Source organism: Ixodes scapularis, unplaced genomic scaffold (genome assembly GCF_016920785.2).
Source record: "Ixodes scapularis isolate PalLabHiFi unplaced genomic scaffold, ASM1692078v2 PGA_scaffold5__190_contigs__length_132052651, whole genome shotgun sequence".
Classification (NCBI taxonomy): domain Eukaryota; kingdom Metazoa; phylum Arthropoda; class Arachnida; order Ixodida; family Ixodidae; genus Ixodes; species Ixodes scapularis.
The window spans coordinates 102,828,418-102,853,543 of record NW_024609880.1 but is presented as its reverse complement, the minus strand read 5'-3'; the positions used below and the strand labels follow the sequence as shown (position 1 = coordinate 102,853,543).

General features: G+C 43.5%; 1 protein-coding gene across 2 annotated transcripts; it reads right to left on the bottom strand.

The window, feature by feature from the left end:
• Nucleotides 1-2,907: 2,907 nt before the first annotated feature.
• Nucleotides 2,908-25,126, bottom strand: LOC8032234 (sodium/potassium/calcium exchanger 4). 2 transcript variants are annotated; one of them, XM_029975558.4, is made up of 10 exons: nucleotides 24,928-25,126; nucleotides 18,455-18,646; nucleotides 15,979-16,062; nucleotides 14,298-14,404; nucleotides 13,002-13,102; nucleotides 10,668-10,758; nucleotides 9,877-10,075; nucleotides 8,847-9,074; nucleotides 7,320-7,421; nucleotides 2,908-3,328 (listed from the first exon to the last, which is right to left on the bottom strand). In XM_029975558.4, the coding sequence occupies exons 2-10, from the start codon at nucleotides 18,627-18,629 to the stop codon at nucleotides 3,006-3,008; spliced, it is 1,410 nt and encodes a 469-aa protein (XP_029831418.3). In that variant the 5' UTR covers nucleotides 18,630-18,646; nucleotides 24,928-25,126; the 3' UTR covers nucleotides 2,908-3,005. The 2 variants fall into 2 exon arrangements, with proteins under 2 accessions (XP_029831418.3, XP_002409269.4); XM_002409225.5 differs by having other exon boundaries at nucleotides 3,100-3,328; nucleotides 8,828-9,074; nucleotides 24,928-25,010.

Sequence of the window (25,126 nt, the reverse complement as noted above, 5' to 3'; positions counted from 1 at the left end):
AATAAACTATGAAACAAAAGCAGCCGTCAAAGTAACCGTTACCGTCGATACTAGCCCCGGTAGAGTATATATTTTAATTACGTTACCAGTGATTCACCTCGTGGGCGATTTTCGTCCTTGGACCAAAACCGTGCCCGGTACAAAACGTTTCGCTCGGATCAACGTTGCATACAGATTTTATTTCAATGGCGTTTTCATTGTACAGCCCAAAAATAAGCGAAACGAGTAAGGTCTTTATTTTCGCAATACGTTTTTTAACAGGTAGAAGATTGTATATTTCAATGTTAATTTTAAATGACATACCTCTTATACCCAGACAATTACCAACATCAAACGAAAGATAGTGTCTCGCGAGCGGCGAAATAATTTTATAGTACTTTGATTAGAGATTCGTGAACCGACGAACTTTAAACAAAAGGCAGTGAAAAGCATACGTCTAAACATGTTTTCCCCCTCTGCCACAACAAAAGTAGCTATAAAATCTGGTCAACCTTTTACATACAATTTTCGTAGGCACAGATGTAAGATTTATATGATAAAAATATGTCAGCACAAGGTGGTTTGTTTCATCACGCTCTTAGTATCAGACGGTCGTGCTGCTTTTCCAAAACATAATATAAAGCAAGTGCCCAGAAGCGCTGCCGGGTTAAATTGTAAGAAACGGTTTCACCGACAAACGCCTTAAAAACGCCTACACAAATGTTTTCTTTATCATTCGTCCAAGTCTAGTCAGTGCTATACAACATACAAGTAGAGAAGCACATATTAAAAGCTCGAGGTCACAGATCACACACCGCGGTTGATTGGCTTAAAATCCCTTGATACTTTTTGTTACAAGTAACGACAGTCAATACAAAGGACAAAGCACATACCGCTGGAACAAAATGGCGTCATTCAGTTCACTCTTCTACAGTAGCGCCGCCATTCGCTTCCTAACACCTGCACCGTCACGCAGTCACGCAGTCACCACTTCAACGATCGTCGCTACTTATAGGAAACTCTTACCTAGGAATTTTAGATCGGCTTAGTCGCGTAGGCAGCTCACACTATAAAAGTGACGAATGCCATGGCGCTGCATTTCTGTTACTCCTTGATTTAGCCTATTAGCTTGTAGCCTTCATTGAGCTCGGACTCCAAATGAGAAAGGGTGTTGCGAGAACATCCAACTAAAATACCTAGAGAATTCTACGCCAAAGCTCGATATTTCTCATCTTATCTCATCGGCTTAACTTTGTGCGAGTATCCGGCCGATTATCTGCTCCTTTTTTATCTACTTCTGGGGTTCCTCAAGGCAGTAAACTTGGTCCTCTGCCGTTTTTGGTTTTTGTAAATGATCTAACTTCCTGCATCAAACACACGCGGTTTTTGTTATTTGCTGATGATATTAAGTTGTTTACAGCGGTTAAAACGGTTGACGATTGTAAATGTCTTCAGCGCGATATAGATTCTATTTCGGCGTGGTGTTTTTCAAATGACCTACTCTTAAATGAGTCAAAGACGAAAGTTATGTTCTTTTCTAGGAAGCGTGAAATTCTGAGTTTTCCCTATGTATTAGATTCCACCAATATTACTCGCGTTGAGGTCATTCGTGATCTAGGCGTTTTTATGGATCCTGCAATTAATTTCAACCATCACGTGACCACAATTACGAATGCTTCCTTCGAGTGCTGGGAGCCATTACACGAGTGACACGCGATTTTTCTAACCCACTTTGAATTTTACTTTTGTTTTCTTCACTGGTGCGTAGTCGTGTTGAATATGCCTCAGTTGTCTGGAATTGTATTGGAGTGACAAATTCAGGTTTAATTGAGAGTGTTCAACGTAGGTTTTTTCGTGTTTTGTTTGATCGTTATTTTCAACCGAATTATATCTATAGTCATGAGAGGATTTGTGAACTCGTGAAGTTAGACTCGTTGCACAACAGGAGACCAATTCGTGAACTGACATACTTGTATAAGATTGTAAATGGTATAATTGACTCCCCAGAGCTACTCAGCCACATCTATTTGCACGTTCCTCGTCAGTCTTGTAGACTTTATACTTTGTTTTATCCTATCGACTTTTATCATGCTCCACCCATAACACGCCTACAATTGGCTTATAACCATTTAGAACAGATTTGTGCGAATGCTAGCCTTGATATATTTGATGAAAAGCGTAAATTTCGACAGTGTGTTGAGGCTATTGTTCTTTCCTAACGTTTCGCTTTTATCCTGTTTAGCGTTGTATTTCTGAAGGAATAAGCGCACCACTAAGGAGGCGTCAAGCTGTTGGTAGGTCACTGAAAAAAAAAAAAAAATAACGTTTCGCTGTCTGGATTATGGAACAAGAAATCTCGATTCTCTCTGGCTTTCCGGTTTTCAAACTGGATTTCAGGTTTCCAATACATTTCCAATTAGACTTCTTGTTTCATAATCCAAATGGCGAAAAGTTCTATTGGGTTTTGGGTAAGGAAGAGGAGCCCTTCGGTGCTTCTTTCAACTAGCGACACTCTTTCAAGCGCCGACTGCGTGACGGTGCAGGTTTTAGAAAGCGAATGGCGGCGCACAACAGAGGAGTGAACGTAATGACACCATTTAGTTTCAGCGGAATGTGCTTCGTCATTCGTATTTGTTGTCCTTACTTGTACAACAGAGTATAGAGGGAGTTTAGACTCAACTATAGGGAGCGCTAAGTCCACTAGACTTCCCACAGAACTCGGTGTTTACCCAATACAGGACATATGTAGGATTAATTCGTTTCGTCGTCAACATCAAGTGAGCGCGCGGCGTAGATTGTACAAGAGCGCTGCGTCACCGTTCGACTAGGATTCGTGTTCTATTGTCGCTCCTCTGATGAAGCACTAGCTCCAGCCAACCGTCGTCGCAGCGCTCAACTACGTCACTCGAGCGCTTCGTCAAAAACACATACAAATAAATCACGTTCTTATTGTCCCCACGGAATTATTTTTCAAGTTACCCGCTATCGGGGCACAAGGAATTGAATGCACACTCCGTGCATTCAATTCAGGAACATACAAAAGGATTGACATCCCCGAAGACATTCATCTCGTAAAGGCACGCCACGACGATATACGACGAGTAAAGAAGCAGACAGAGGATTCCGATTTTGTAGTCCAGTTCCCAACGGAAGCCAAGTAGCGACAAGTAAAGGACGACTACGAGGGTCAACAAGACGGCGGCGTTGAAGCTAACTCCAGCGCTGTCGAAGAACACTTTGTGCTCGGCAGAGAAGAAGGCCGCCTTGACTAGCCAAGGAGCGCCCAGGCAGAACAGGATGTCGAATACGTTGCTCCCCAGAAGATTGCAGATTGCCATGTTGCCCAGACCTGTAAGCATGTTGAAAAATGCGAGGGGCTAAGCACAAACAGAGCAGTAAATTGTTTCCCATACCAGGACAACCTCCCATACCTCCACGCAACGCTATCACGCTAGAATGGTGCCAAATCAGCGATTATAACCCAAGCCCGACGAATTCGTTGGACACGCGGCCCCAGCAGAACGCTGACTCAGCACTCGTGTTCGACTTGTGTCTGCGCTTAATCCCACAGTGATGAAGTCCATTTTCTAGTGCACCGACTTTTATTATTCTAGGTGTTGTGGTTTATACTCGACGACGAGAACGCCGATCTGCGATCGACGAACGTTTATATTCGCGTCTTAAGCGGCCTAGAGGGAACGCCACTATTGGGCCAATATGGCGGTCTAATAGAGGTCACGCCGTGCCATTAGCCAGCTCTACGCGCAACGTTGGGGCATGAGCGAACGAGCATTGGGCTTAAAATAGTTTTCCCCCGATTTTTATTCTCCATGTTTCGAACCTTGTTGGCGTAAACGAGCTAGAGGCTCGGCTTTCTTTGAGGAAGCGATGAAAGGACTGCCTACTGTCCTTCCACGGTGCTGATGAACGTTGATGAACGTGGAATGACTGGCTCAAGCGATTGCGTAGGTTGCGTGCAGAGCAACCTGGGAACAAGCTGATACCACAGTTAGGACAGAGTCACCGGGACAACTGTTCTATCGCGCACACCACCGTCAACATGTAATAACGTCACAATAGACCAGCAGAAATCGTGAAAGCCTTCTTCCGGACAGTTCAGCGTTTTTCCGCTAGGTGCCATTCGTTTTGCTATAGTCGCGAATATAGTCATTGCTGCACGTAAACTGACTGCACCTTGAATGACGAACTGATGTTAGCTCTTACTCCTCGACGCTAGATTTGAGTTCAAACGAGCTTATCGAGACAGATTTTGCAAATGCATGATGCGCTTTCTAGTAGCTTGAACCCTGCTTGTCCCTCATTGAGAATTACAAATTGTATTCCATTATTTCGAGAAGCTTTGATTTCTTAAAGGGGCCCTGCAATCATATTTTAGCGTCTACCTTTTTTGCGGTTTCCAGATCTCTAGGGGCTTGGGCAAGCCAGCGCGCATGGAAAGAACAAATATCAGTGCGTCATATTTTAACCGGACGACGCGAACACCTCCTCCACCTACAGGGGCGACCCACGGTGCCAAAAGCGTGCGATATGTGACGTCTCTGGTCCTGGCCTAACTACTGGTCAGAGCCGCTAGAAGCTACTTTTTAGTCGAAATACAAAACATAAGTGGCGTGAACCGTTTCAGTTATTTATGAAAGTAATTTTTGTCCAGTAGTTTAGATCAGAAAAGAAACAAATTCAGTTTATAAAATACGGAAACAAGAAATGACTCGTCGACATACCCGCCACCAAGCGGTGGAAAAGGCAGCGCATACTAGAAAGGGGTAGTGGGATCAGGCACCGACGAGCGGCAAGCGTAGAAAAGTTCCGGATGCACGCGGCGGCGCTGCGGTCGAGGATCCGACCGGTTCCGAGCGTTTCGAAGGCCTTAGGAGCAGGTTTGGCTTGCGGTTCGGTCATTTGGCGGTATGGAAGCGCGAAGTGGCTCCCGTCCTGAACTGATCTTCATCCCGTGTTTGCTGCTGTTTGTGGATAATGAAGTGTCGTGCCGAATTAGTGCTTAATCGCACAGCAAATGCAATGCCAGCCGCCCTGGCTGCCCGCTTCGTACAGCCTATTGAGAACATGCTTTAGTGGCGCACTCTTGAGCCGTCGACACGGAGTGCGGCAGCCATGAGCGCTCGCTGAGCTCACTACCCCTCCTCTATTTCACGGCCACTCAAGCGACCAAGGACGTCATGAAGGAGATTATTTTTTGCTTGTTTTTGTAATTTTAATTTGCCTATAACTTTTAAAATAAAGCGACATTCGAGAAAAGAAAAGTTTGATTAAGTTACTACGTTCAGTGAGTTCAGGTTCGGTCAAATTAAAAACAAGTAAAAAAGTCCTTCCAGGGCCCCTTTAAGCTGCGGTGACATGAATACGACCGTGGCGCGCCGCATCCAGAGAATGGGAATGGCTGCGTGCGATTGGTCGAAACCGGACTCTGTCTGATATTATCGGATCTATGAAAACAAGACAAAACAAATACCCTGATATAAGGGTATTATTTGTATCTATATATCTTTTTTTATCATTTGAATTTCAATTACTGCTACCGGTGGTTGTGAGCAATACATTATAAAAGAAAGGCTGTTTGTCTCGTTCACCTCACTCTTTACGGTGGGACAGCTACTGCAATCTACAAAGAACTAATATCAGATGATCAAACATGAAACTCGCTTTATTTATTTTTTTATGACTACTGGCTCCACTCAAGGAGCCATGGTAGCAGTGGGTACAAACATGTAAACACGATGCAAATTTATAAATGAAAACTCAATTAAATATAAATTCAACAGCAGATACAAAATTAGCAACAGTTGTGTTGACGACGACATCATTTGGTAATTCGTTCCATTCTTGAATTGCCCGAGGGAAGAAAGAATATCTAAAACAGTCGTTTTTGAACCTGTATTGTTTTAACGCTCTTGTGTGGTTTAGACGTGAGGACCCGGTCGATAATGGTTGTATATAGTTAGAGCTTTCAACATGAAGAGTGCCGTTAAGGATATTGAGCGGTAATCTGAATCTATCAATTTTCGCTCTCGTTTGCAACGGCCGAAGCTTCGCTCTTATAACTAATTCAGTGGACGATGTTTCTCTGCGCTAATCATTAAAAATAAACCAAGCAGCTAACTTTTGGATGCTTTCAAGCTTGTTAATCCCGTTTTGTGAGAAAGGGCACCCCACTGAACTAGCATATTCTAGCACAGGCCTAATAAAACTTTTATGAGCAATAAGTTTGGTGTCAAAATCAGAGAAGCTTAATTTCCTACGACACGCAAACAAAGTGTCCCTCGCTTTATTAACCGTTAATTCTAAGAGCTGGTTCCACCTCAGTTTATTGTTAAAAAGAAGTCCTAAATCCTCGGCCCACTTCACTGGTTGTCCATCAAGTAGGTAACTAAATTAAACTGGCTTTTTTTTCTTTCTTTTTTTTTTACAGGAGACTCTCATGACGGCTGTTTTTACATAATATAGCTTCATTTGCCATTTTTAGTCCAACGCAGTATCTCATCCAAAGCTTCATGCAGTGTAAAAGTGTCGGTGTGGCTTTTGATTGTTTTATATATAACACAGTCGTCAGCGAACAATCTAAGCGGGACATCAGTATTGGTTGGAATGTCATTAATGTAAAAAAAAAAGTGGCCCAAGCACGGAATTCTGGGGCACTCCTGAAGTAACCGGGCAGTTTGTCCGAATAAACTTTAATATAGAAACCATATTGGCTTCTGTCTGATAAATACGCGATTATCCAGTGAATAATTTGTGAGTTTTTCAGTATGTTGGAAAGTTTTGCCAGCAGCTTTGGATGAGACACCGTGTCAAACGCCTTAGAAAGATCTAAATATATTACATCAGTCTGGCCCCTCTCGTTAATGGCTTCAGCCATGTCATGCTAAGCTTCTATGAGCTATTGATTAAAAAACACAGTCAGTGAATATACGAGGAACGTTTCGTATTGCATGCTCATTTTTTCTGCGCGTAACCACGGTTTTCCAAGTAAAATTTTGTTTTACGCCACATCCTTCACTAAAAGGGCTGTAAAAATCATAATGAGTTCGCTCTTACGTGCTGTCAGCAAAGGCGATGCGTAGGTATTCTTTTTTTTTTCTTTTTTTTTAAATAAAAGTAAACCTTCTTTTGAGTACTTTGTTATACATGCGTCAGATACATAAATACCAAAACAATATCTTACCTTCAACGAAGCTGTTTAGCTGCCTATAAGATTACGCCGAACTCGAAAGGCTTGGCTGAACAAAACCATATTACGAATTCTAAACCAAACTTTTAGCGCAAACCCTGGTAGTGTTTAGGCAGCCGTACATGAATCTTACCGTGCTTCGCCACAATGATGCTTGATATTGCTTCCGGCATGCTCGTTCCCACGGCAAGCAGTGTGATTCCTGATATAGTGTCGGGAATACCAAACGTGTCCCCTGCATAAAGAGAGAAAACATCTCGTTTTACTCATCATTACGTGTGGACATCCTTGGCGCTTCCATCTCTACGATGGCTCATTCGAAGAGAAATTTATGATTTAGCTAAAAGGCGAACGTTACACATTGCGCCAGCACTGTAAATTGGCGGAACGTAGGGCTGTATAACACGAGGGCGCACGACACTAGAGTGCTTACGGGAGAACGCGCGATAGGAGAGCGCCGTGACATGAGAGAGCGTGACATTAGAGCGTGCGTCTCGAGAGCGCATGTGTGTATTAAGTTCTTCAAGCACATGTTTTCCAGGAGCCGAAATTTTGACACCAATGGGAGTCGCATTTCGAACGGTTGTTGTCATTTAATTTGATCAATACGAAAATTAATATGGGAGAAGTGGCACATGCATGTTGAACGCGGCGGTCTGCAGCCACGAGATTTTTTATTAGTTTGTTCGGGTTATCCAACCTACCTCAATATATTACCGCGCAGTTGTCATTGCTGCCGCTTATAGAATACTCTTCTTTTTTTTTAATTGGTCACTACTTTTGTTTTTTAAGACGATTCTACTTGTAATAAGTGAAAATAAATTGAGGTGGCGATGAGCATTTTTCAGGGAATAAACATTTTAGCTCTTTACTGAGACTAAGGCTACGGTAGCGTACCGTGCTCGCAGGTGTTAGATCTTTATCATGTTTAATTCTGGCAAACATGGGGAAAACGTCGAATTCAGAACGGGAAGTCAGTCCGTTCATTCTTATCATTAAATATGAACCTGCATATACATATTATCCAGTGCTGGCTGTCGCGTAACAGATAAGCCAATGCATAACAACCCAGTTACTACAAAAAAGGATTCGAAGCTTGAAAGTTCGGCCACGCGTGAAAAGGCGCGCTCTAATGACACGCGCTCTCGTATCGCTGCGCTCTCACATTTATATTTAAACATTTATACTGGCCCATGGGAGGCATACAGCAATTATGGTCCTTCTAGCAGATTTGGTGTTTCAAGCTAGTTGCTATTTAATATTGAGTAAAGAAACAGCCTGCTCGGAAGCCTTTTCCGGTTACCGACGTTTTGCTTAAACACCTTCTTGTGGCGCTCATTCACTTACCGAACGTCGACTGCCAGTCTAAGGTCCCGGGAAGTATTGCGCATGACCTGAACACATCACTGTATTTCACATTTTTGAATGATCTGCAGGAACTCATTCCATCTACGTCCAGCTGGCAAGCTCCCCTGAAACACTCCGCACCCTGGCTGGGTTTCTCAAGTAAGCCCGAAATCGGACTGTGTTGCTTAGTCTGCCGCTGAGTTCGTTTAACATCTTGAGTTATTTGACCTGATTTTAAAATCGCTCACGAATTAAACCTTCCATTTTTCTATACTCAGAAATGTCATGCCCGATTGTAATATGGCGGGCGCACCAATGACGGTGACCATCCACACGCTAACGTAGGAGAGCCCTCCGGTCCAGACGATGGCCATGAGAAAGGTAAGTGGAAACCAGGCACGCAGGTGGCTCTGTCGGCAGTCGGGGATGGTGAGCGCCATCAGGAGAAGACCGGGCCAGATCAACACCCAGATGATGCGGTACACGGCGCTTCCTTCAGGCACGGTCCAAACGTCGATTACCTGGCTTTCCAGTTTTCTCACTGAAAACGATAAAAATAATGGGCGAAGGAAGATTATGAACTCGTCCAAATGGCGTGTCTAAGGCCACTAAATATTTCTGGATTCGTTATTGTGTCTCGTAGCATGTGTTACATTTCAAACTAGCGCCCTCTATCTTTGCAATGATATTCACGGTTCCCGGCCACCATAAAACCGAGGCTAAATAAGAATAATCTCCCATTTCCGCCTGTTACAATTCATTAGAGCCCTACTATAAGTATCATTACTTTTGTTAGTTTGCATTCTTTTACCAATAAGCGTGACGTGAATCATATATTGCTCAAGGTTGAAAACGCGACAGTTTTTATTCTTACATTTGCACGTAGGCCCCCTCTAAGTTGCTATTTCTGCTCTGAATAAATCTGTGCGCCCAACGGATGACACTTCTCACAATACAGTTTTCTGCAAGCCATACAGTGTACAGAAAGAAACAAGCACCGAGAACGAACACGGCTTCACAAATACCAAACACAAAGATCCGTATTCACCTACGTCACCCACTTCAAGTGATCATGTCACAGACGGTAATCGTAAGCAGTCTAAGACTACTTTACCCAATGTACAGCTTATGTTTGTAGCGTAGCTATATCAAGAGTCAAAGAAGTTAGAGAAGCCCCTCTTGCGTGTTGCGAACACGGGTGAGAAAGTGAGGTAGTGAAGTGACTTGAAGTATCTTTGTGCAATCGTTGGAGTTTTTTTATTTCATTACTTAACTGTGATAGGTTCCTTCTAACCTCGACAAACCTGGCCAGAATGAGTTTTTAATGCGCCTCTAAAACTTACCATGACCACTCATTAGGAGCACTTCTTTCTCAGCTTCTGTAGAATCTTCGAGGCTGCTTGGACCAGAACTTTGGGGAGTTTCCATTGCTTCTTCGTCAAATAGGGGTTGTTTTCCGGATATTAGAGGAGAGCTCTCGTCTTTATCGAGTGGCGCAGGATTAATCTGCTTCAGGCGGCTTGAAAATTTCATCTTGCGAACCTAAAAGCCAAAGATGTATATTTAAATAAAGTATTTGCCCAGTCAGAATAAACATCGACACTTTTGCAAAGGTGGTGAGCAAATTTGTAATCCCTATATAAAAAAATGCATTGTTTCGTTGTTGCTTTCGATTGCTCCAAATTAAGTGTTACTTAACGGTGATTTATCGGCATTCATCTTTAGATAACTGAACATAAAATCACCTAGGAATGCTTTTTGTGCGAAAGGAAACTCTATGGCATTTATTGACGTGTATTATGGTACTCATAGAACGTCTAAAAAGTCCACATTCGCACTTGAGGAACACGAAAATGTAAGTGTTCCGAGTAGAAGGTATTTACGCCTTTTTATTCTCAAGCCTTATTTTTAGAACCACGAATTACTTGCGAAACATTTAAGTTAACAAACGTTTGTTCTAAGTTAAATTATCCGCCAAGAAATTACATTATTTCAATTGAGCAACACATCAAGCTAGGAAATGAAAAGCTTGTGATTTCTTTATGGTCCATGCTTTGTCGGTATTGAGCAATAAAAAAAAAAAAGCAAAGCCTAGATGGCACCACCAGAGCCAATAGAGAGTACAAAAACTTACTTTATTTTGCGACCACAGGGAAACCGAGGAGTTAAACGACATGAAGGTTATGTACATGATGAACATGATTAGCATAATTAGAGCTTCCCACCTGAAACCAAACGAAATGAGAAAGTAAATGGCATTTCAATTCAGACGCGGCATAGACGATTGTGTTCTGCACTGACCCCATCTATACTTGTTTTCACATCAAGAACCCTAATAAAACAAAAGTCCGGCTACTCGCGGAGTATTACTAAATTCCCCCTTTATGTGGATAACTAACATATATGTAGGTGCATTTTAGGTTAGATAAATGTTATCTTATCAAGACGTACCCATTTCAAACGCCAAAAGAATCGCTTCCTCCTTTGACAACCGAACCTTGTTCGAACTACTTCGCATAGCGCATGAATAATCCGCAAAACTTCCTTTCTTCTTAAAGCCCCCCCCCCCCTTTCCCGTTCCATTTAGACAGAGTTCACCACCGCGTGCTTGTATACACCAACTAAATTCTGCTTTGGCACGCCGCGGTGGTGTCACTTCGGGCACACTTCCGGTTTAGGAGTGTGACCGGAAGTCGCCATGCGAGACTGGCATTCCTGTGTTGTTATGAAAGAAACCAGACTAAAACCTGCCTTCTCGCCAAAACGCCGCGCCTGGGACTGTAGCAAAAGAGCTGGGAAGGTGTGAAGATCAGTTTTTCTGTGTTTTCCGTCTGCTCGGTTCGTCCGAGAACGTGGATAGGTGCCGTAAAAAGGGAAAACCAGATACCGTCGAACCACCAATGCTTGTGCTTGAAGCACTTCGATTTGACTTTACGTATACTTGTGGTCGTCAAATTTAGTTGTTTTGCTTCAACATGAACGCGGGAAAATCGTCAAGTTGTCCTGATTACCCGTGAATCAAGTTTGGTTCGTCTTCGTGTTAAAACGCCGTCTGATCGTTCGAACTGTCGTCTGTTCTTTCAAATGTATCTGCCTGTTCAAACTGTCGTCTGCTAAATCAAAAAACAGCGGCGCGTGGGCCAGGCGTCGGCCCAGTAATTGGGATAAAACGTAAGTGTGGGCCTCAAAAAATCTTTTAAGTTTCAAGGCTGTTGTTCTTTGGGATATGTATGGCTCAGTGTAAATAGTAGATACAAGAAAATGTTTACCATTGTATCAGTGGCCATTCCCGACTTGTTATGCCTGATTCACTTGATCCTCCGATCCTGCTCGTAATTTTTAGTATCGACGAGAAGCATCCCAGCTACCGTCTACGCTTCTGCAGCCCGCACGTCACAATATTTACGCGAAGTTTTGCCGTGTAAGGAACCTCATTAATTTCGCTAGGCCGCTAAAGTGGTCACATTGACGCCGGCAACGTCATATTTTAATGATTTGTTGAAGCGGGACGCGGCACTTCTTGCCCACACCCCATCCCACATGCGCGTTGACGGTGGCGCGCCGCTAAGGGGCGCTCCGGTTTGGTTGTAAACATGAGTTGGTTTTTAGAACGCGTAACAGGAACAAAAAGTTCTCTTATCACCGAATTTTTTTTACTGCGCATTTACGAATTGGAATGCAAAATTATTTGTGCGCTACAACACCACTCTTCCCTCAAGCGCATCCGTCGAGAGGGTATTCAGCGTCGCGGCAGATGTCTTCGTCAAGAAACGTGTGAAGATGACCTACGGGAACTTCAAACGACAACTGCTTTTGTAGCTTAACAAGGTGCGAATGACTAAAAGAAACAAAATATAACCACTTTGAACATACGTATGCATTTTTGATTTCGTAATAAAAAGTTAAAAAATGCAATATGAAAAGTAATCAATTACTTTCTGGTAATTTTTCAATTACTTACGTGATGCAGTAATTGATAACTCCAATCAGTTACATCTTTAAATAAAGTAATTGCAATTGTAATTGTTTTTTTTTTTCAGAAGCGCGGACAAGACTGCTTTTTCATAATTTCTGTTAATCATGGATGTCACTGTGCTCTTTGGAAGCATTAACGTATTGGATGCTGGACGCTTGTCAGACATCACCACCATGTTCAGCAAGCAAACTCGTAAGTTTATGAAAATACAGATCTGTGCGCCGGTGACTAGAAGTGAAAAGAGTGTCACCATAGCCTTCGAGATATCAGGTGACCTCAGAGTCCATGACATCGTACGCGCCGGTTATTTCTCTCACGTGTGCTAGTGTTCGGCGCCAATATTGAACCCGTACGGTTGCTTCATTAAACGTCTAATATATTTATGGGATGAGACGCCATATGGTTGATTAATAGATCGTCTTTAACATTTCTTGGGATACCCCCGTTATTTCTCGTAGTTTCTTTTAGAAAAATATGTAGTGCAGAGCCCACCACTTGACGCTGTTGTCCCAGATAAATATCACCAGGGTTAGAACTGTCGCGGCAAACATCAAGCAGTCTCTCGTCACGGGGTACCAGCTGATGTTCACTGTCTGCAAAAAGTATTATAAGGAACAAGAATTAAATGTCAGTAATGATGGTACATTTATTTTAATGGGCTATAAGTTTCTGGAAATATAGAACAAGGTTGAGATTTCCGTAAGCATGTCTGTCTGCCCATGCTAAACCAGTGTTGGCAGTAACGCGTTACGTTTTTCGGTAACGTAGTAACGTACTCGTTATTTTTTCAAAACAGTAGCGGGTAACGTACTTACGTTAGTTATTTCAAGTGACGTGTAACGTAGTTATGTTTCTCGTTGCTTCTTCCTAAAACTTAAGAATTACACTTTTTTCTGTTTTTGTCGTCAAGTCATGTGAATTTTTGTGATTTTTTGCGTTTTCTTTGTGTTTTTTCGCGAGAGTATTTTGGGTGAAACCATGAACAATATAAACTAATTATGTTCAGTTTCTGCATGAACATAATGTTTTTTTGTTTTGTTTTTAATATGGCGCTTATGCATAACTGTACCGTCAAAACAGTAAAACGTGTAAATTCATAATTTAAAAAGTAACGCAAAAGTAATGTGGGTTACTTCTTAACGGTAGCTGTAACGCGTTCCTTTCATTTTGAGGTAAGGTAGGTTAATACCGCGTTACTATTATTTACAAGCAACTAGTAACGTATTTTGTTACTTTTTTTTCTGTGACGCCTTCAACACTGCGCTAAACTAATATAACGAAACTTCATTTGAATCTACACTGATCTCTACTTCACTACTATTTTTTTTTCAAGACTTGTGTCACTTATTATTGAGTTTGACATCATAAATATCTTGTTCTTATCTGTTGTTGTTGTTGTTGTTTTTTTTTTAATTCGAGTGGTTATGATTTTAGTTTAAAATTTTCTGTACACAAAACGAAGAGTTATCAAATTTCAGAGGGCCCCCGCATTGGGATTTCATGTATCCGCACTGGCGATCCACGTCATCAATTATAGTGAACGGCTCTCAGCACGCCACCAGGTTAATCGCTCTCTGTTTCACCGAATTTGACGGTCACACGTAGTCGGATAGGAAGCTATCCAGTTGCATATCTTGCCGATAATTCGAAATCAAAAAAAGAAAATGTAAATATTACCTCGTGGCTACAGGTACTATTCGATTAACATGGTTGGGAAAACAAACTTCTCTAGAGTCGTCATAAAACACATTTATATTTTTATCACATGTAAACGAAAAGGAGGCTCACTTTTTTCCAGACGAGGACTCCAATGATTCCGGTGACTCCGACAATGTTGAAGACCGCCGACCCGACCACTGTGCTCACGCCAATGTCTCCTTCGCTGACGAAGGAACCTGGGTGATGTCACCGAGTGGTCAGTTCTGCGGCCCCAAGAATTGTGTCCCGCGGGATTTATGTATACGCCGTTCAACCCCTAAGCTGACATTGCAGTGAGAGCTATGTGCTCGCAGGACCAACCAATCTTTCGTAACCTGGCCCTGATTTCAGTGCGTTGATATGGGAGGGGGAGCGATCGCGGTGGAGAAAGATAGGCTTATGACTGGTCCAACGAGCACGTGGCTTCCACTGCACTGTCACGCTCTGAGAAATCTCGGCTGTCTACTTTCCAGCAAAGCACTTGGGAGAGTCGATGGCCGCCATCTATGGAGCGAGCGCGGGCAATGATGAAGATCGAAATATGTTTTGACCTAACAACAACCGTATGCGCAGAGGAACTGAACATGACGTTTAACCATCCCGCGGTGCCACATCGTGAACTGCTATATGAGGTATAAAATCGTATCATCAACATTGTCATTTAGCCAGCTCTCTTTGTAGACTGCGGCGACTGGCTCTGTGAAAGTTCTTTGCGGGAAAGTAAACGCTCCAGATTACTTAGAGTGTACCTTTGGAGCGAAAGGAATTTAGAAAGTTCCCAGGTGGGGCAAATTCATGTAACGCGCGTGAGAAAAAGGAGGTGACCTCTCGAAATTTTAGGCTGCAAAAACAATTCTCCTCATGGAGCGAACCCTATGTGGTTTGCAAAAGAAGAGGGGGTTAAGTAACCAGGACAGCCGGTGCTCTTGCAACAGAAATTGAACAAGAAGAAAATACCCGAAAAGAACTGTATGAATTCAATCATGGCATTGGCCTTGTGTATCTTATTTGTGTCTTGTTCATTTCAAAAACTTTTTTTTTTAATTTTGCGTTGAATGTATTGCAGAGTTACTACAAGTTAAAGCGACAGACTTACCGCTAAAACTATTTTCACTTCTGTGGGACATAGAACCGAGTCGGGAATCCAGACCTTCTATTCGCTGCCATCTTTGGAACGTATTCGGAACATCCAACATCTCTTCTGTGGCGCATGGTTGAAGTGTCATAAATAAACCTTGAGGACTCTTTGACAAGCTTATTTCTCGGTCCAATTAGTTTATTTGAGCTAAGTGCCCATCGGTCTTTATTACTTTATTAAAGACTCCGTGACACCTGTTACGTAAGCAATATTAATATGATAATATAGTCTCCAAAATTTGCAGGCCAGAAAAGTTATGCGACTGGGCTACAATGTCTGTTAAGCTCCAATATATGAACCTCTCTGGTTAGCCAAGAAGTGTCGAAAGAGAGACAAGTCAGGAGTGATACTCCTACGATCTAGCTCTTCTAAAATTCAAAAGTGACAAGAAAACCATTGCAGAACTTGTACTTTACTACAGGTAAAAAATAGCAGTAAAAGCACCTCCCACAAAGGTTTTCTTACTATGATTGGTCGTTTCCTTCTCTCACCTCTTATTCTTTTCAGTGTTCGCTCGGCTAAATCGGGTGGAGTTGAGGGTTTCGTAGAAGGACCTCGCCCAGCTATTTTTAACCTGCAACATGCTATAACATTGTCCAGCAGTCTTAGGCAGAAGTCGAGATTGCTGCCTACCAAAGACGGAGGAAAACAGCTCTGGTGCCGATGTTCCCATTGCCATGAACGTGGCTCCAGCGACGTCGGTGGGAACTTGGAAGTCTAAAAAAAAGAAAACGGCCCAAACTTGTAGTTTTGCAGCTGTAGCCATGAGACTGTTACTGTGCAGCTGTTACCGCGTAGTTTCATTATGAAACAATGATGAAGAGCTCAGGGGAAAAAATAGCGTGGGAGTTTGAGCCCGCGTCTGAGTTTTCTGTCTGTCTCCAAGTTAACTTGTTCCACACCCTATATGGCTCATTAGCCGCCTCAGTGGGGTTCAGGTATGATGCTGGTCTACGAATCCTCAGGTTGCGAGTCCCAATACCTGTCATGGTGCCTGAAATCTGACGAAGACATATTGTAGTTTATACACGGTGTAGCCGATATTTAAATAACACTTAAAACGTTCACAGTTCTTCAATGTAGCATGCAAGATGCAAGCAAAATTATTTGGCTTGGCATTTGAACCATCACGCACATACTTAGCAATAAGACCTCCACATACAATACAGCAAGATTATTTGGCTTGGCATTTTAATATCTGTGCACATACTTAACGATTTGTTTTATTGAGAGATGAATATTGCAGCGTTCAGAGCATAAACAGGTGCTTCCAAGTTCCCATGTACGATCACAAAACCTTCCCTTGACGATTGTCCATTGCAAAAGTGTTAAGAAAACATGTCTGTCGATGCTTCACAGGGTAACATCGATGACTGCATGTGAAAATCACTAACCCTTCATTTATTCATCAGACTACGGGCGATTATCTCCAAAACGACAGATGTTGGTTTATCTGTCCCATTAATTAGAGAAACCTTAAAAGTAATGCATCGTAACTTCGTCTAATTTAAGGCATTTACTTATGTTGGGTGTGGCCGTTTCGGAGTGTCTTATCATCACTTCGTAACAAGGCAGACTGCGACATTAACCGACAAGAACGAAGAACGGCGAATAAAGAAGCGAGAAACGTGAACGTTTAATAAGTCGTGCCCAACGTTTTTTAGACTGTCAGTGACTACACACACTGTTAGAGAGTTTTAGGGAACCGCTTTTGCACATCCGATAAGGTACGATGGGCCCTTTGGTACGAACTGCGCATGCGCTAATCTTGAGCGGTACCATATGCGCACTTCCTACCGGAGGGTCCATTGTACCGTATCGGATGTGCAAAAGCGGTTCCCTAAAACTTCCTATACGTTTACGTGCAAGGCGTGCCCTTGCGCGAAACGTCTTTGCAGCGACCGCAATGGGACAAGAATAGCTAAGGTTTTCATACTGTCGTGTACTATTATTGACCCCGCACTCGGAGAACTCGATAAGACAAGGATAACGCGATGCTCGAGGCGGCATCCCTGTGGCCCTAGCAACGTTCAGTCAGACCAGATATGAGGAGCCGAGTGAGTCGCTGATGTGGGCGTCTGGGGTTGTCTCAAAGACAACGGTCCACTTCAGATTAACTAGACGGCGGAAGCCACAAAGATATAACCAGCGCGCTTTTGTACGTTGCGCTAACGTCACTGTTATCTAGAGGGCAAGCTCAACTGTACTCACTGACTGCTCAAGAAACGCGAGGTGTTCCGTGTTCCTAGCACCTTCTTATCGTTCCACACGCATTGTCAATGTTTCACAAATCAATCAATCAATCAATCAACATGATTGCGGCATTAGCTGCAAGTAACCCCAAATAATATATCTTAAAGCTAGAAGCGAGAGCGTAATAAGCGACGCCCGGTGTTTCCTAAGCTGCCAGTCATTATACGTCGTAGCTTCCTGCGCTTCATGTGATTTGTCTGTTTCGATCAAAAATATTTATCCATGAAATTATTATTTAAATCTCAGAAAAAATCCCCATCAACCTATCTTGAAAGTTCAATGGTCGCAAAGGTGTACCGTAAAGCCCCACTAATAGTACGAGCTTTTCCGTGCACCTATACTTTCCTGTGGGGCGCTCAGAGGGCAATCATTGTCACGTAGGGCAGGAGAGCAGGGAATGAGGAGAAACTGATGATGTTCTAGTTCAAAAACTCAGTTTGTACGGGGATTTAATTATTATCGGCGCCTCGCGATTCGCTGGCCTCTTTCCATTAATGATAGTGATTGGCTGTTTCCACGATTCTCCTGCCAAGTAGACGCGCTGGCTTTGGTACAGAAAAGAAAGTTTGCACTATCGTAGGACCTCACGCTAGATCCTTTCGCGGAATACATAATTTCGAGCAAACTAGCGAGCTTCCACACCGTACCCTTTCCAAATATTCAAGCAAGTCTACTGTTGACCAGGACTCGGTCAATATAACTTTAAAGTTGGGCTTACGAATTTCTTAACAAATTGAAGCTCGGAAAACCATGTCGGAGTCCGAAGCGAGGGTTCTGCTTAGATGTATAATTTTACAGCTCACATCGTCCAGAGGTAGGACAATTTCAGAGTTTCAGGTATTTCCGGTGTACTCACAGTCGGCCATGACTTCCAGGGACGGGACGAAGTACTTTTGGCAGACAGTGGCCAGGAGCGCCAAGGCGTAGAGCGTCCCCACGATGTGCACCGCCACCCATCCTTGTTGACGTTGCTCTGCCGTGAACAGGTCGCCCGGAAACTCCTTGCTTTGGAGTTCGATGCAGCCCCGCATCTCAACTTGAGCTGGGGCTGTGCCGAAAACGTATAGAACCTTTTTTCAAGGGCGCCGGCATCTTGAATTGTCGTCACTTCCAGTATGGGCGAAAACATTGTTTTGCCGTCGCCACGCCAGTAGAGGACACTTAGGATATAAGCGTAACCGTGAGACATTATCATTTTGCCTCTCACTTATTGTTTTATTAGTTGCAGGTTGAAACGTTTTAGCATTTTTCGTCACCCATACCGGATACGCCTACTAGGTGGCTGGGGACGAGGGTACACAGAAAAGGTGTATAGCTACGAGTTAGTGGCACAGTTGTGTGAAGCACCTGGTAAAACAAGTTCACTTCATTCCACTTCTTATTATGGTACTTGTCACTAGCCTTCCTTGTTAGATTCAACATTGGGAGGACACCGTATTAGTAAACTTTGCTATGTGCTTGGTTCACACGGCGGGAATTGTTATTCAGCCCCAATGGTCTTCTGATGTCTCTGTTGTAGATGAGAAATTTGTGCAGTGAAGTACGTCTGGCATCCTGGGGTATTTAGCGTGCATCGCGCCATAATCATACACGACCGCATGCCGGCATCCGATGCTCATTCAGATCGAAACGGGCAAGGGCGGGGATTGAACACAGAATCCCTGTATTTTATAAAGCGCTCGAGCTTTCGCTTCACGGGTTCCCAGCTCCGGTGCGCTCACACAAAAGGCAACCGCAGTTGTGTCCATAGGTAATCAGCTATATCTTTCCTGGTAAAAACATCGTCTCACTTCTGAGGTAACACCTGGTGTCTTATAGTTTGCGACCTGGAGATATATAACGTCTCGTTTGTTTAACTCTAGGCGCGTTCCTTCAGGGACGCGCAACCAGACACTCGAGATAAGCGCGGCGGTATAGTTACATCATCGAGCGAAAAAAGGTGAGCGGCGAGCAGACGGCCTCTAATCATGGGCATAATCGTTTCAACGTTAGCCTATACTGACGTTGAGCGTTACTATCGAGTTGGAACAGGGCAGGAGAGGTACCGCAAAGAAATAAAGCGTTGCCGGACGCAGAAAAAAAAAAGCGATATAAAGAAAACAGCAAACGCCACTGACAGCTTAAGAAGTTCCGAGCGTGGAGAGTCCCGAGCATAATATTGTCGCTCAAGCGAGACTGTGACAATAGAGTGTTTCAGGGAACCGTTTTTGCACATCCGATAGGGTACGATGGGCCTTCCGGAACGAACTGCGCATGGGCTACCGGATCAGACTCGCACATGCCTAGTTCGTACCGGAGGGCGCATCGTACCATATGGGATGCCCAAACACGGTTCTCTAAAACTCTCTAATGCTATGAAGGCTCAATTACACTCGAACGTTGAGCGCAGCGAACGCAGCGTAGCGTACCACACGCAGCTTTCACTGGACTGCGATCACAAGCTCGTGATATATGAACAATCATGCACCTGCGCGCGCTCCTGTAGCGCGACGGGCGCAAGCGCGCGCCTGCGCTACGTTGGAGGCATGCGGCGACCTTTCGTTGGCATTACATGTCACGTTTTAGTCCCTTTCATTCCACATGTGACGTCACGTTTCACGTGAGCATTGTTGGCTGTTTGAAATTCCCGCGTGAGGTCATACGTCTGTGACGTCATGACCCTATGACCAATCAAGATTTTCCCGTCCCACCGACGCCGACGCCGGCTTTTCTGCGACACGTGATTCTCAAATTTATCGCTTTAAAACTCTAGGGAGAGCCTACATTTCAGAGAGGGAGGCAGCTCAGACCAATAGTGTGTTTGTAATTTAATGGCGGACAACCTCCTGCGCATAATGGTTGCTGGTCAGCACGCGTGTCGGTGACTCCTAGCGTGCAGAGCGGGCAAAGAGATAGAGCCGAGCTTGGAGAAGCTTGCAAACAATTGACGCCTTCGCCAACTCCTCGTAGCTTGAATATAAACGTGGTCCAGAAACCACGTGACCCCGATTGAGCTGTTGGAAACACGGATATTTTTAGGCACAGCGTAAAACTTTACTGCTGGATGCATCAGGCAGTACCGTCATTCGCTGCCGTTCTTGGCACTCTGTGGCCTCGGCAGCTTTTCCGCCATTCAATTGAAAGCTATCAATTAACTAACCAATCAATCCGTCGTTCATCGCAAGCCAAAGTAACCTATGGTTGTGATTATATAGCAGAAAGGCGACGCAAGTCGCTTTCTAAAACTCCATGGCTTATCTACTATGTGCGCATAGTATTATTCTGCCACCGGCTCTGGAGACCAGCTCAACTCTCTGACGTTACGCCACTGCGGTGGCACTGCTGTCGTCGGCTCTGCGCATGCGCAAATGATTCGCCTCACGCAAAATCTGGTTTCTGCGCACGCGCACTGCCCACACCCCGTGTCGGTAACCGCGGTCTTGTTTGTAAACAGTGTGCTGATCGATAGTTCCCGACAACTTAAGTAACAAAGGGCGCGGCGTGTTCTGACCATATCATTACCGCTCTGCAGCCAATCAAAACTCGGCGCTAACCAATAACAAAAACTTAAATTCTTTTTTTTTTTAATATATTACGAGTTTGTGAAGCGCCGGGACGCTACCTTCGTGTACAACCCAGGTAACGAGCGTTGGTCTACGTGACAATTCTAGGGCGATAAGTTTTGGCTAGAAACTTTCAGCCGCTTATCATATCTGCGACCCATAAACACAGGCGAATGCATTTTCTTTTTTAATTTTTTTGCTCCAGAAACAAAGTTTTCAGCTTGCCTGTAGATAAAGCAACAATAATGTCTGCCTCATAACATGCTTATCGTGTCCCCAAATTATCGCTTTCTCTGCTTTGTCTTAGACGAGAAACTTACAGGTTATAAAACGTGCAGTCGAACTTAGTTCTATAGGAGGATACCCCCGATGTTTTTGCTTCTTAGATTACAATAAATGCATATTCTTCTTGGTTCTCGGGAGTTTGGAAACATCAGTAGAAACGAATACTGTATTTGTTTTAATGCATTAAATGCTTTCTAGCGCTACACCCTCATTCGCAAAGTGTATTCCGTCCGTCCGTCGGTTCGTGCATTTCCCGCAAAATTTGGCATGGAAATTGGTTTCACGTGACCTATCCACAAGTTTAGTTTCCTCGCTAAATTTAGCGAAAAATTTTATGTCACGTCACGTGGCGACAGGGAGGTACAGACCAAATAGGTTTTCCCGCTAAAAAAATTTCCTTTCCCCGCTATATTTGGCGGGAAAATTGATGACACATGTGACGTGACCCATACACCAATTCAGTTTCCCAGCTAAGTTTGGCGGGAAAATTGATGTCACGTGACCTGTACAACAATACAGTTCGCCTACTAAATTTGGCGTGAAAATTGATGTCACGTGACCCATACACCAATTCAGTTTCCCAGCTAGGTTTGGCGGAAAAATTTGTGTCACATGACCTGTACACCAATACAGTTCGCCTACTAAATTTGGCGGGAAAATTGATGTCACGTGACCCATACACCAATTCAGTTTCCCAGCTAGGTTTGGCGGAAAAATTGATGTCACATGACCTGCACACCAATACAGTTCGCCTACTAAATTTGGCGAGAAAATTGATGTGCCGTGACCCATACACCAATTCAGCTTCCCAGCTAGGTTTGGCGGAAAAATTGATGTCACATGACCTGTACACCAATACAGTTCGCCTACTAAATTTGGCGGGAAAATTGATGTCACGTGACCTATACACCAATTCAATTTCCCAGCTAGTTTTGGCGGAAAAATTGATGTCACATGACCTGTACACCAATATAGTTCGCCTACTAAATTTGGCGGGAAAATTGATGTCACGTGACCTGTACACCGATTCTGTTTCCCCGTTAAATACGGCAGAAAAATCTGATTTACGTGACCTATACATAGTGTTTCGTGTCTTCGGAGTTTATCTTAAGTCAAATTCGGATGGTGTTTTTCGGAGTTTATTTTTTGCCGGAAAGTCTGACTTTATCGGAGTTTATTTTTGTTTGATTCCCAATTCTCCGAAATTCGGAGATTAATTCCGCAGTGTTTCTTATTAAAAATAAGTAAATAATATCCGGTTGTAAACGTATGCTGGACCGAAAAAAAACGCGATTCTATCAATTAGTATTTTCTTTGGTTGTATTTGGCGTTTGGTGCCATTACTACTGGCAATACTAATTTGTCCTACGACGAAAGTTGCACACAAGTGTTGCTTCGATAAATGTCGATGCCTTAAAATTAATAAACTCCTGGATGCGGTCGCTGGGAAGCTTGTATTCATTCCATATTATTCCATCAACCTACAGCGCGGCCGCGCGAGGTAGGTTGGTAAAGGATGTATAATAGGAGAAGTTTCAACTGACATTCTTCCCGCTTCATGGAATTTCCATGGTCCGTAGCTTGCACTGTTACAAAAACACAACCTCTCCTTCCTCCAAAGCACAAACAGTATGACCCAAACTGGAAATATAAGCAGTGATTTTTGACGTGACTTGAAAGTACAATGACCTGTTGTCCCGACCGAAATTTGAAACATAAATGTGGTTGCATTTTGCGGCTGCGGCGGCGCACGGGTCTACCCGTGACCAGTGGCGGCTGGGGTACTCCGGCGATTTTTTCCTGGTCGCTGATTTGCGACAAACTAGGCTTAACAGAACGATGGACACTGCTGTACCAGTTCCCCAAATATTGTTGGGGAAAAACACATTTAGTGAAGTTATTTAATTTTCAAATTTCATTTTCATCGTGTTTCTCAAACTGGGAGCCCCCGCTGGCAACATTGGAGTGTGACGTCAGAAATGGTCCAATGTGGGCAGTAAGCCACGTTCCCCACTGGTTACAAGACGTTTGATGGTGGGAAAAGAATGCTTGGTATCTGATTCACTGAGAAGCACGCAAGAAACCGCTCGAAATACTCTGTTTAAGACCACCTGCGCGACCTGACAGTCTGTACCATTTGAGACGTCACACCACTGGATAGCGCGTGGAAATTTGAATATTGGTTTTGGCATCAGCTTTATTTAAGGTTTTCTCGATTGCTGCTTTGAATTTCAAGAAAATAAATAGCATACCGTGAAGACTAAAGTCCGGGTAGTCAGAAAATGCAAGTTGTTTGGGTAGCTCAAAAAACAGCCGAAGTATTTGTGGAAAGCGCGTTCCCAAGATGTTTTTACACGGCAAACAACCATCGGGAACGCGGTCAACAAACCAGGAATACCTGCGCGGCACATGGTTTTTACGTCATGACGGACAAGTCCACAGGTCCGCGCACCTACGGCGTTGAATCCGCACGTTTACTGTGGTTGGGTCCCAATTCGTTGCTTCTGTGCCTGTTATGGCTTATATGTCGACACCGTTATATAAGATGGGGTACTAGTTCTTCTAAAAACGGTGCAATGTCCATCGCGTTCGCACTTTAGCCCAGCCCGTGTTTCGCCCGCGTTTCACAGGGGTAATGCTATTCCCTAAGGATCAACCAATGGATCTTTCTTTAATTTTTTGTGCATTGTATTGTACATTCACAGTCCTCTATATAACGTTCATAAGAAGGTAAAGATAGGAATTCTTGATCTTACGTATAATATTTGCATCTTGATATTGGGACATCTAGTCTTTTTTTTCTTTTTTTATAACGATGATCACAAGTGTGACGCAGCGAACATTTTCATTCTTACCTATTTAGAGTATCATTTGCGATATTTTTCTTAGACGCATCATCGGGTTCTGAATACGGCATTGCAAGATTTCTGCACACTTAGGACAAACAATTGTTGTATATGGGCACAAAAATAAAAAGATGATGATTATGATGATGATGAAGTTTTCTATTTTTTAATTTCTGTGAGGCTTTCTAAGTTTGTTCGAGAAGACATGGCGTTAAGGTAACTCCAAAAAAAATATTCAGTTATGTATTTTTTAAACGTCAACACTACAGCAATTTTTACTCCGCCCCTGACCCTCATGACAAGAACATACACCTCCATCTTCCTCCTCTTCAATAAGTGCAAAAATCAACGTAGAAAACGTTTTCTGGCTATATGTTTTGAAGAAAAAGCAGACGGTAAAACAAGTATAGCTTCATCGTCTTTGTAGTCTATGCCTCATTAACTTCATTAATGATTCACTAACTCAGACGGCTACGTAACCCTTCGGTGCCAGAATCCTTTCCTAAGAGATCCAGGCTCTTGATATACCGGCAAAACTACAACACAATCGTTCAGTTGCAACACAATGCTAAAAAGCTATGATCATACAACAGCTACGGCAACAAATAGCTCGTTGTAGATAGGACTGCAACCGACCGCTTGCGGTCGTAACTTACAGCATTGCGAGACGGGGAGCACCACTACCAGGACACCGAGTACCAGAAGAATCTTCTGCCTTCGCCAGCCGTCTCCCAGGGTCGGAGGCCGACCACGGGATGCCGTCGTCAGGACATGGTTCGGGGTCGTTGAGGTATCCAGATTTGTAAACAGGAAGGCGTGGCCCTGAGCAGCTTTGTAAGGTCTAACCGAAGACGG

What these genes read in the sequence shown, in the direction of transcription:
- LOC8032234 (XM_029975558.4), bottom strand. Translation starts at nt 18,629, where the DNA reads ATGCGGGGCTGCATCGAACTCCAAAGCAAGGAGTTTCCGGGCGACCTG. An exon ending in TGGGACAACAGCGTCAAGTG is followed by an intron (nt 10,759 to 13,001) that starts GTGGGCTCTGCA and finishes GTTTGGTTTCAG; the next exon opens with GTGGGAAGCTCTAATTATGC. An exon ending in CATCATTGTGGCGAAGCACG is followed by an intron (nt 3,329 to 7,319) that starts GTAAGATTCATG and finishes ACATGCTTACAG; the next exon opens with GTCTGGGCAACATGGCAATC.